The sequence below is a fragment of the Ammospiza caudacuta genome, chromosome 9, assembly GCF_027887145.1.
Source record: "Ammospiza caudacuta isolate bAmmCau1 chromosome 9, bAmmCau1.pri, whole genome shotgun sequence".
Taxonomy (NCBI): Eukaryota; Metazoa; Chordata; class Aves; order Passeriformes; family Passerellidae; genus Ammospiza; species Ammospiza caudacuta.
Window position 1 is genome coordinate 35,364,830 of NC_080601.1, and position 12,520 is coordinate 35,377,349.

Genomic DNA, 12,520 nt, shown 5'->3' on the forward strand with positions numbered 1-12,520 from the left:
CTCTGAGCATTTCTGAACTAGAACTAATCTGTTCTGGTTGTCTAGAATACTTCATTAAATTACTTATTTTAGGCTTTTCAAAGCCCAGATTGAATCCTTTTTTAAACAGCACATTACCAGCTGGCAAAGAACCTAGGAACAGTCTTCTGTTGCAAAACATCTCACATGTCAGCAATCATATCCCCGTGTGAAATGTGCAGGATCCATCAAGTTTTCAGCATTAATTCTCAGTTTAGAAACACATGAAGTGAATAATAAGTCCCCATGGAGGGGGATAGGGAGAAGGTACCTGTAATATTTGTAAATGTACTCGTGAAACCATCAATAAAACTGCACTGTGGTTGAAAGGACAAGTGAAGGCCATCAGAAAGGATTCTCTGGGGGTTCCATAGCTGGGTAGGAGCTTCCTTTGACCCACTCAACACACATTGAGGAGGAAATAGGTTAGCCCATGAGAGCTAATGATGAACAGGTAGCATTTATATTTGTTTCTTAAAAATCTTTTGCTTAGGTGGGACTTCCACCTGCAGAAGGCTGCAGATTGTAGCTGACAGTGGCCTAACCAGCTGTGTTTGAAATTAAAGATTGAATTGCTGCACATCCATAGAAAAAAACTGCTTTTTTTGTCAAATTAAAACTTTCAGGTAGTCCAAAGTTTCTCCATAACTTTCAAAATATTGGGTTTTTTCCTCAAGTCTGCATATCTCAACTTCTTTAACTAAATATGGACATTTTTCCTGAAGAGGGAAACACATAACCTAATTCCTCAGGTAACACATCCTTTCTGCAAGGTACTGAGAATCCTGCTCATTTTTTATTTTAATAGCAAAATTTCATATGGCTTTTAAAATGTGTATTCCTTCAGAACGGAGAAGAATAATCCTGCAGAATTTAGCAGGAATATCCATAAAAGCCCTTCATGGCCGGGAATGGACTTTTAAATAAAAGTGGTTTCCTGGGAAAATGTGTGAGTGATATGAGTAAATTATACATATTCATACTTACATGAACAAAATATGGAAGGCAATGAATTTGTTGTGCTAAACACCAAATTGGCCTGTTTAGGTTTCAGCCATCCATTCTCACCTGGATTATAAAATTTTCTCTTACAAGAACTATGGCTAGCAAAGTCCATTTATCTTGAAGATATAAATGAGACTTGCAAATTTATGTGAATGCACTTCATCTTTCTTTCAGAATTAAGGAAACACACTCAGTGTTAGTGCAGACCATTTTTAAACAGGTTGACAAAAGAAACACAACTTTAGGTTGAATTCAATTAAAAATTTTAATGACTAAATGATTGCTTGAAAAAAAAATGAGTGAATAACATATATTGAAAATGAAATGAGAGATTATAAGTGTAACTGTAGGAAACTGATGCTGACTCTGTGATGCAGCATCTCAGAGAAGGTTCCACTTCAACACCCCTGTGGAAGAGTGTAAGACATCATTGTCCTGATGCTTGTCCACTCCTCTGCTGGGGTGAGAGAAGCTGCAATAAACTGATTAAAGCAAGATGATTTCCATTCTCCCAAGGAAAATGTGGCAGAGCTGTTGAGATGTGTGCTGGCTGAAGGTGAGACTCTCAGCTCACCCATTGGCTGCTCTTTGGAATGGGAAAAAAAAAAATGTAAAATATCCACGCACAAAAATAGAATTTAAAAAAATAAAAACTCCTTTAAGCACTGTAGTCGTGGCAAGAAATTTACACGTTATGTCCTCTTCCATAAAAAAGCATCATCAAAAAGAACTTGTGCCAGTTTTGTATTAAAAGGCCTATAGAAATCTCTTAAAATTGCCTTGGTGGTTGGCAGCATGGGGCCCAGGCTTCTGTCCTCAGGTCTTCGTGTGTTGGATGCAGGACTCTTGGTGATCAGAGCTTCTTGTTTCTCACTCAGAGGCCCTGTGGAAAAAGAGAATATTATCATAAAATATTTCCCCCAAAAATGCCCACCCTAAAGAAATCTAATGACTGAATCAGAAGGTTTGCCATGGGGAGAAAAATGTAATTTTTGTTGGCAGCCAGAATGTTTCAGAATATTGAATACAGGCTTAGATCAGTAAAGTAAATCACTACTGGTAAATACGGAAATAATACATGTTTGTCTCCCATTAATTAATCCTCTCTATAAAAAGCAGCATAAATCACTCTTGGAGGAAAATAGCTATTTTCAGAAAAAACCCAGTGATTGAAGGCAACTTCCCCTCCATTCTGGAGCTGCAGGTATTTTATGCTGCTATTTCATTGCATGGTGTGAGCTGACTAATAACCCACAGAAACCCCACAAGCCTCACTCAGCACTCAGGAAAGCTCTGGTTTGTTTATTTTGGAGGCTGGCAGTGGGATCACAGTGGACACAGGTGCAGTGACACCCCACTTTGGGAACAAATGTGCACCAGCAAGATAAAATCCTAGGGAGTTTTCCAGCACAAACCACACTCAGGAAGCAGATGCCAAGCTTTTCATCTGTTCAGCCTGCTCCATCCAAGCTTTCCCATCATCTAGACCAAGCCTTGGACCAGACAGACGATTTTTCAGCCACATTTTCATTCTCTTGCTACTGTCAAATCAACATTGGGCAACGTTTTGTCTGCCGGCGTTTCTTCCCAGGATTAGCAACAGATGTCTCAATCAGCACAGCAAAAACACAATTTCTCCCTTCTCCTCGGCTACAAACACAACCTTTCATCATGCTCAGATTCAGGTTCTGGGCTGGTAGCACTTCAGTTTGTTAAAATTGGGAGGGAGAACTTTGCATCTCCGTAAGCCCGTGGCAAACAAGCCCTGAGTGCCTTCAGAAGCAGGGCTGGCTTCTGTGTGGGAAGATAAATCCCTGCATTCTGAGTGGTCTGGATTTTTTTTTTCCTTTATATACTCTTACTAAGATCTTCTAACACCAGGCATTTGAGAATTTAATTTTTCTTGACTCCAGGCAATGACAGTAATGCATCCTTCAAGCCAAATTCCTCTGCTTCTCTTTTTGTCCCTTAATAAAGCAAAACTAACCTAAAAGAAAGAGGATAATAAGGATTTTGCACACTTAAACCAGCCAGCAAGCACCTACCCAGATCCAGGAACTGGAACACCATATGCATGGTGTACCTCATGTTTGAGGCATGGTCCTCCAGGCGAAGAACAAGGATCTGATCTTTGTTAAAAACTGTCAGCCAGTCCAGGAGATACACAACATAGAGCCCTACCTGCAACCTCACCTGTAAGAACAAAAAAACCCAAATTAGCTCACCTTACAACACGAAACAACACTCAACTCTGTCATCTGGGAAAAAAAAAAAAAAAAAAAAAAAAAAAATCCCCAAAACGTGCTTTTAAGGAATGACAGAAAGAAAGAATGTGAATATTTTTAAATCTTCCCCTCATTTTCTGAACAGCTTAAAGAAATCTTTGCAAAGAGCTTTTCTGCTGGTGAGAGATGTCATTTTACCAAGCTGCAGCAGCCACAGGTGTGTGCAGAAGTGCTGCACAGACACAGTTATCTGGAGAAGGATGCGCAGCCACCTCACAGCCAAGCTCTCTGTGCTTGGAGCCTTCACAGAGACACTGAGGGCTCTCAGCCCCTGGTGAACAGCAATTCAAGGGCAGATGCTCAGTCCTGCCCCTTCTCCAGACCCCAAGGCTGCTTATTTCAGTTTGATTTCACCTTGGGGAAATAGTTTAGGGGTGGGTTTGGCAGCGCTGCATTAAAACTTGGACTCAGTGACCTTACAGGACTTTTCCAACCTAAATGATTCCATTGCAGGTGGCACTGCCATGAGCAGGACAAATATTCTGCCTCGCTGTCAGGTGTTAGATTTGGGTGCATTTTGCTGCATCCCCTGATTGCAATAATTAAGTTGAGATCTCAGCTGCAGCAGCATTGATGGTGCCTTGTCTGAGTACCCAGAGAGCCAGACCAGAGAGGGGAAAAAAGCAGATTTTCAGCCTCTCCTGCCCTCATCTCTGTTTTTCTTCCCTCCTCAATTTTACATAACAAGTTGAAACATAAAAAGAGTAGCCTTGGTGTTCTTAAAAAGTTCAGCCTCCAACTGTGCTTATAAATATTTTTCTAAATCCCTTCAGGCTCAGAGGAGAGGAACACGAATCCCTAGTCTTAAGCATCTTTCATAAAAGAGACTTAACATCTTCAGCTCACATTACCACAGAGCCCATCAAGTCAGACAACAACTCCTTTCACTCCTGACACTGCCCCATGACATACAATGATACCTAAATTCCCCTTAAAAAGCCTTGTTTTGAATTATTGCTGAATTATTATTATCCCGTGTGATTCTGATGCGTGTCTTTGGCTGTTTATAACATAAGTCTCCACATTGAGCAGATTTCTTTATAGATGTGCTACACCAGAACCTGGAACTCGTTATTTGATGAAGACACCAGGCTAAGATGGGAAAATTCAAACTAATTCAAAATAATTCTGGCAGGGCAGTGTGGTGGTGTTTGCAGGAGTCCCAGGATGAGGGAAGAGATGAGGATCTGATTCCATGTTTCAGAAGGCGGATTGATTATTTTATTACATATATTATATTAAAAGAAAATTATAAATTAAAACTATACTAAAAGAATAGAAGAAAGGATTTCATCAGAAGGCTTGAAAGGAATAGAAAGGAATGGAACGATAATAAAATCTTGTGACTGACCATAGTCTGAGCCAGCTGACTGTGATTGGCCATTAATTAAAAACAACCAACATGGACCAATCACGGATGCACCTGTTGCATTCCACACCAGCAGATAAATATTGTTTTTCTTTTCTTTTGAGGCTTCTCAGGAGAAAAAATCCTGGCAAAAGGATTTTTCATAAAATATGTCCATGACAGGGCAGCACCCCAGCCCTCAGTCAGTGCCTCATTCCACTCAGCACTGGGGCAAACTTGCGGTTTAATGTTTCTTTTCTCACTCCAGACTCTTGTAAATAGCTTCTCCATCTTCCTTGTGCACTCCTTCAGGCGCTGGCAGGCTGGGATCACCCTGGTCACTGTGCCTTTCTCTGGGAAATGTTCTTGCCACTGATTCCAGTGCCAAACACCCCTTTCTTCCCCCTCAGCATCCATCAGCAGCCAGGATGCCCAGGACACCTCTCTGGTTGCAGAAACACATTAACAAACAGCAAACCCCTTCTTTTCCTGGCACAGGCACAGAATTAGCAACCTAATGAGCTCACCAGGGACAGCAATCCTCACTCCTTCAGTGCACAGCAAACCACGAGCACAACAGATTTAGCAACTTGGCTGAAGAAGAAGCTAAAAAAGGCCACTGAGGAGCACAGTAGGCATGTGGGTTTTATTACAAGCACCTGCTTGTGGCTCTATGGAAGGAAAGAGGCCTCCTCTGCTCGATTCCAAAAGCATCTTCTTCAAGAGGGCTGCTGAAGAGAACAAATGGAAACGGGTTCTGCACCCTGAGGATGAACATAAAGAGGAAAATCTTTCCTTCTGGTTCTCTCTCTGCCTTTCTCTGCCTCACTGGAAGGAATACATTTGTGCAAGCAGATGGCTGGAAAATTCTGTGATGCTGCCCAGCAGTAACTGGGGTGTGAGGGAGCCCTGGGGGCTCAGCCAGGGCTGAGCAGCTCCAACCCACCTGGTGAGAGAGAGCAGTGTCCTGTTTGCTCTGCTGCTGCTGCAGGGCCCCAGCCCATGGAATGCACTTGTACTGTTATTTTATCCAGGGGAAGAGGCAATAACTTAACCCCAGAGGCAAAGGAGGGAACTATTCCCTCCAAATCCTGAGCAAATAAAAGAGGATTGAATGGCATACTGGCCAGATGAGATACTTCCAGTCCATCTCTTCCATATTATTCTCTGCCCTTGAGCAAAATCTGAAGTCAGTTCTATGCTAAAATTGTGAATTTTGGAATTGTAAACCTGTAATACTTTTCCATTCCCCTGCCAGCAGTTTATGTGTTTCCTTGTATAATTTTCTGGCATGGACAATTAAAAAAAAAAAAAAAAAAGATTTTACCTAGTTATTGGTAGCCTTTTCTTACAAAAGAACACATAATTTATTCTGATTTTGAGGCAATTTGGTACTGCAAAGATCTTTGCCAGAGCTACTTTTTTGGAGACATCTGCAAAAAGCTTGCACATTAAATTGTAATCTTCACTAAATGTGCTCTCCATGCACTTGCACAATAGGAAAGCTGTGTTATCCCTGTTGGCATTCAGCAGGGAACAGGCTGAGGAGACAGCTGGGCCCCCACACCATCTTTTGCATGTCTACATGTATATTTATACCCTCCACTTTACAAATGAAGAGGGAAAAAGTTTTGATTTCTTGCTGCTTCCTTGCACAGGATTTTGGTGTTTTAACAACCTTTCCACCAGGCTGTCCAGCTGGACAGTGCCCAGGCAGAAAGGGACCTGATGGACAGCAGGGTGGACATGAGCCAGCAGAGTGCCCTGGTGGCCAAGAAGGCCAAAGGCTGCTGGCCTGGGTCAGGAATGGTGAGGCCAGAGAAGCAGGAGGTCATTCTGTACTCAGCACTGGTGAGGGCACACCTGGAGTGCTGTGCCCAGCTCTGGCCCCTCAGCTTGGGAAGGACCTTGGGACACTGAGCACATCCAGAGGGGCTGGAACACAAACCCTGTGAGGAGCCCCTGAGGGAGCTGGGGGTGCTCAGCCTGGAGAAAAGGAGACTCAGGGCTGCCCCCATCACTCTGCAGCTCCTGAAAGGTGCCTGTGCTCACCTGGGGCTGGGCTCTGTCTGCAGCAGCACTGACACAACCAGAGCACACAGCCTCGAGGGAAATACAGGTTGGATATCAGGAAGAAGAGAGTGATAAAGTTGTGGAATGGCTGCCCGGGGAGGTGGTGCAGTCCCCATCCCTGGGTGTGTTTAACAGAGCCTGGATGTGGCACTGGGGGCCAGGGTTGAGTTGAGGTGTTGGGGCTGGGTTGACTCAATGATCTTGAAGCTCTCTTCCAAGCTGGTCATTCTGTGAATTGTGTGAAAAGAGCAAGGAGCCCCAGGTGGCAGGGGATACGTACGGGCATGGCGTTGTTGAGGGTGTTGTTGTAGACACAGGCTCGCAGGGAGAAGTCCAGCACACAGCCCTCAAACAGCTGCAGCGACTCCGCCACCTTCTCGTGGAAATCCTCCGCGGATTTGTTGGCGCTGGCGAAGTACAGATAATCAGAGTACAGCCTGTGAGAGAGAAACATGGCACTGAGGGGCTGAGAGAATGGAGGAACATCTATTTACACCACAGATTTACCAATTCCAATCAGCTACAGGAATCCAGGGAAAGGGGATGTGTGTGTAACAGCATCCCGCCCACAGCCTGTCACCCAGTGACATTTTTTTCATTCATTTCATTTCATTCACAGCAAAACCCTCTCCAGGGGATTTTGAACAGCATCCCCACTTTCAAGGTCTGCATCCCCGGAGACCTGACCCTAGAAATCGTGTGAGCCAATGTTTTCTCCTGAAGGCAAAATTTAGACTTTAAATTCATGTTCTCTGTGAACAGAACGGGTCTCAGCTGATGTTGCTGCCCCTCTATACCTGGTCTTCCATGGTCAGGAACACCTGTCTCTAAAACTTAAAGCTGATTTTAGAAACTTTACTTTTAGGTGGGTTAGAAAGAGTAATTCTCATATTACTACCAAGCTGGCTACAGTCATGTATTAGAAAGAGTTCAGATTTCCCATTCCTTTCACAGGAAGCTTCACCTCCAATCTTTCCATCAAAAAACTTCCAATTTACAGCAGTCTACCTGTTGATTTTCTTTTTTCTTTTTTTTTTTTTAAAGATGAAGCAGATGTTTCTCTAAGTTACAAAGCATTATCCCTCATTGCTCACTTTTAGCACAATTACTTAAAATTACTTTAAAAAGATAATGTAAATTCAAATTCCTTTGGGGTTGTGTGGTGAAACAACCCAAAATCTACAGGCAAGGAAAATATCAATTTTAGCATTAAGCCCTGAAACCTTGATTAGGCTTTTGCAAGATAAGCATGTTTTAAAGAGACAAAGGAAATACCTGGACATGCCACAAATATTAGATCTGCTGAACATGGTATTTTAACTTCCATTCATAATTAGGCTTAGAATGACCAGAACCACAATAATACCACAGAATTTTAAAGACAATTTTGTATCACTTAAGGAGTCACTTCCCCAACTGTGTTTGCAGCTCAGATCTTATGCCTCCACAGTATCCTTCTCTTGATAAATTCCAGAAATCCTATATATTTTTCAGCCTCTTTCAAAAAACCACAGGTGTTTAAGAAATAAAAACACCAATCTATTTAGGTCTCAATTATTACTGCAGTCACCTTTTGTATTGCGCTCAGTTTATTTATCCTTTAACTTCCCTGTATTTCCGTGGGTACTTAAAAACACCTCATTTGGAAAGTTTAGGCCTAAATCCAGCAAAGCACTTAAGCACAGGAACAGCCCCACTGCACTCATTATTTATGTCAGTGTTTTGCAAGAACAGAGTTTTAATTCCCATGTGAAACAAATGAAGACTCTCTGTTCATTTTAAAAGGAAGAAGAAAGGGAAAAGCTGAAGGACCAGGCCAGATGAGTTCACCTAAATTAAACACACAAGAACATCCCCTGCTTGCAGGAAATGTGGATATCAGGACCCAGCTTGTCCCAGGGATGGTGGGACTGAGTGGTGAAAGGCTTCTTCCTGGGAAAAATCAGCCAGCAGGCAGCAGGTATAGCATGGGCCAGGCTGAAGGGTCATTACAAAAGTTTAATATGACTGCTTGGTGTTTCTAACCATCCATCAAAAGAAATGCATCATTTTTCAGACTCGTTGGCATCTTATGAAAAACTATGTTCTTGAGGACAAGTTCTCCCTCTGCAGGGCAGCTGAGATTTCCTTTCCATTTTTCTTTTTCCTTTTTTTCCACATCTGTTTTTAATTCCGACGACATCTGCCTTTGCTGATTAGGATTTCAGCTGTTCTAGCTACTTGAAGTCCTTCCCTTCCACCTCTTTCATTGTCTATTCCAATGAAATAATGACACCAGTTGACAACAACCATCTCAAAATAAAAGATGTTATTCAGGTATTTCCAGCTAGGGATACCCAGACTTTGTGCAGGTTAGATCAGAGCCCATCCCAGCCCCCTGCCCTCCTGGCTGCTCCAAGGAACCTGTCCCACCAATGGATGGGCTGTCCCTTCTGCTTTTTGCTCCTGCAGCTCAGATGAGCCATCAGGAATGCAGGGAATTGCAAACAAAGAGGAGCCAATTTGTCACAAACACAGTCAAGGAGATGGAGCTGACTTTTTCTGTGACCCCTGCTAAAGCTGGCGAAGAGCTACACCTCCATTACAGAGGGTGCTTAAGGCAATCAGGGAGTTTGTCACTAATTTACATGAGGAAGCCACTCCAGCCACTCTCTTGCATAAAATTACCATCTGTTAACTCCTGGGGTCAGGAGATGCCGTTGATGTGGAGAGCTGCATTTCCTGACACAGGAGCTGGGAACCATCTCCCAGCCCTGCTCCCACCACAGCACGTCCTGCCAGCAGGGCAGCTCCTTGGGGAGCATCCCCCAGCTCTGGAGGCTGCTGGGCAGTGGCTACAGGCTGCCTGCACACACAGCACGGGGCTGCTCTTCTGCCAGAGCCACCAGAGCCTGCTCCTCACCATCACCTTCATCCCCACCGTGGGAATCTATAAAATCAGACGGTTTTAGCAAGGTGGTAAAAAGACAGGCTTCAGATACAGCGGAATTGTGAACAGTGCTAAAACAGCAGAAAAAATATCTAAGCTGTAGAGAAGACATGAGAAATAGAACAAGAGAGCTGTGTAGTTTGGCTGTATATAAATTTGTGTCTGTATAAAAATTGCTGGCGTCACCCACCATCATCTTCATCCCCATCATCACCGGTATCCCCCCACCATCACCTGCATCTCCAATCATCATCTTCATCCCCACCATCCCATCCCATCCCATCCCATCCCATCCCGTCCCATCCCATCCCATCCCATCCCATCCCATCCCATTTTCCTTTCCTTTCCTTTTCCTTTCCTTTCCTTTTCCTTTCCTTTCCTTTCCTTTCCTTTCCTTTCCTTTCCTTTCCTTTCCTTTCCTTTCCTTTCCTTTCCTTTCCTTTCCTTTCTCCTTTCCTTTCTCCTTTCTCCTTTCCTTTCCTTTCCTTTCCTTTCCTTTCCTTTCCTTTCCTTTCCTTTCCTTTCCTTTCCTTTCCTTTCCTTTCCTTTCCTTTCCTTTCCTTTCCTTTCCTTTCCTTTCCTTTCCTTTCCTTTCCTTTCCTTTCCTTTCCTTTTTCCTTTCCTTTTTCCTTTCCTTTCCTTTTTCCTCTCCTCTCCTCTCCTCTCCTCTCCTCTCCTCTCCTCTCCTCTCCTCTCCTCTCCTCTCCTCTCCTCTCCTCTCCTCTCCTCTCCTCTCCTCTCCTCTCCTCTCCTCTCCATTCCATTCCATTCCATTCCATTCCATTCCATTCCATTCCATTCCATTCCATTCCATTTTTTGGTGCTTTGCCCCTGAGCACAGACCTTGCTCTGACTATCCCTATGGAGCTACAGTGAGGAGGAGTTCATTCACACCCCCTCAATCTGATCCCTGTGGACTCTGCCTTCATCCCCTCCACCCTCCCCCATCACCCTTATCATCATTATCCTGCTTCAGAGGACACAGTGGGAAGGAATGAGCCAGAAATCTGGAGGAAGACTGGAGAGAAAAAGTGAAATGCAAGTGGAAAGCTGGGCATTCCTGACTCTCCACAGCCATTTAAAACAGCCCATACCTTGGGAAAAGCCAAGCCCTTTCCCTGCAAACAAAGTCAGGAAGACCAAGGATGAACTCCTGTAGTTGCTGTGCAAGCTACAAATGCCCAGTGAAACTTCACATGACTGTCCCACCAAGCACTTGAAAGAGTTTTTAAAAAATTGTATCATTTGCTGACTCTGGAGCTATTTAATCATTCTCAATCATTATTATTTAATCAGTTTAAACTGCAAACCCCATGAAAACATAGATTTTTACTACTTAAATGAAATGAAACATTTCCCAGGATTATTTCTGCTGAGATCTGGAGACACAGTGCCCTCCTAGTCTAAAGAGCCCTGCTGAGATCCAGGGCACATTAGCTCAGGTAATGGCATTAGATTGCATTTGGAAACATAAAAATTCTTTTCTTCAGAGTAGCTCAGGAGTCCAGGCATGGAACTCATGGTATTCACACTCACATGCCTCTCTTTAAAACATTATCACTGTTACCTGTGCCGAAATACACAGAATAAAACCCCTCTTGTCACAACCAAGTAGCTCTCAAACACCCCGTGAATATTTACTGAATATTGACTTGCATGCAACAGAGTGAGAGCTGAAAATATTATTATACAAGAAAATTTTCATGCTCACCTTTCAACAGGGTCCCTCAGCATGATGATAAGTTTGGCATTTGGTTGGAAGGCATGGATAAAATCCTGGATTAGGAAGGGAGGTTCTCCTTCAGTGCTGTTGTCATAGAAGAAAATCCAAGCGTTGTTGTCCCACATTGTCGAGGCACTGGCCTCCCCTGGAAATGAAAAGCATCTCTGCTGGTAACTCATTCCATTCTTCATGATGGAGTGGAAACTAGCTGAATTTTTAAGTGCTATAAGGCAGATCAAAATTGACTCAAAATGAATTTCAGCACACCCCAGTTCTTGCAGACTGCTGTGGCTGAAGCTCCCAGAGCTGCAGCAACCCCACTGCCCTGTCCTTTGGGAATGCAGGGATGCTCAAGGCAGGTTTTATGCAATTCCACCTGAAATGCTGCTCTCCATGGCCACACGGCTTCCTGCTGATGGCTAACACATGCAAATAGATTTAATTTGGGCTGGAATGGACTGCTCAGGGGTTTAGCACCTTTTCCAGTCATGGAAATCATGGAATCACAGAATGATCTGAGCTGGAAGGGATCTCAAAGATCATCTTGTTCCCATCCTTTCCACTGGGCCAGGTGGCTCCAAACTCCATCCAACCCAACCTCTTGAGGAGGCAGGAGTTTGTCCCTGCTGAAGTCTTAAAATGCTCATTGTGGCATCCACAGGTTGGCCTTATTGCTCCCAATCTCAGAGAAGCAGCTTGCTAACAAATTGTAAAATTTCCCACAGAAAAATGTGGAAACCATCGCCCCTGCTGATCAACACTGTGGAAAACATAATCAGGAGAATCACTGAGCATATAAGAAATATTTAAAAAGCAGCTGAGATGCATCATTAAGGTTTGAAAGATTATTTTTTATATAATTATTCATGTAGAATAAGTCAACTATTTATAAATAGATAAAGGGTTTATAGAATAAATAGCACACTTTGGTAAAATATCAGATTCTGGTATCTTCAGTGTTTGAAGAAGCTCACTCGGAATGCAATGCTACAGGGAGAAATATATTCAGTAAAAATCTCTGCCAGAGTGAGATATATGATGGTTCAGCTGCTAAATAAATGATCTGATATGTTGTTTTGAATTTTGTAACCTTCTCTGTCTTTTTAAGCAATCCTGACATTTATGTGGCACAGTACTGT

At 43.2% G+C, this 12,520-nt stretch overlaps 1 protein-coding gene across 2 annotated transcripts in view; it reads right to left on the bottom strand.

Moving 5' to 3' along the window:
• Window positions 1–1,277: 1,277 nt before the first annotated feature.
• CHST15 (carbohydrate sulfotransferase 15) overlaps window positions 1,278–12,520 on the bottom strand; it is a 46,552-nt gene continuing 35,309 nt past the window's right edge. For both annotated transcript variants that reach the window (XM_058810383.1, XM_058810382.1), the window contains exons 5-8: window positions 11,370–11,526; window positions 7,010–7,166; window positions 3,069–3,216; window positions 1,278–1,906 (exon numbers count right to left, since the gene is read on the bottom strand). In XM_058810383.1, coding sequence (XP_058666366.1) covers window positions 1,716–1,906; window positions 3,069–3,216; window positions 7,010–7,166; window positions 11,370–11,526 — 653 coding nt within the window. In that variant the 3' untranslated portion in view covers window positions 1,278–1,715. The remainder of the gene's footprint in view (window positions 1,907–3,068; window positions 3,217–7,009; window positions 7,167–11,369; window positions 11,527–12,520) is intronic.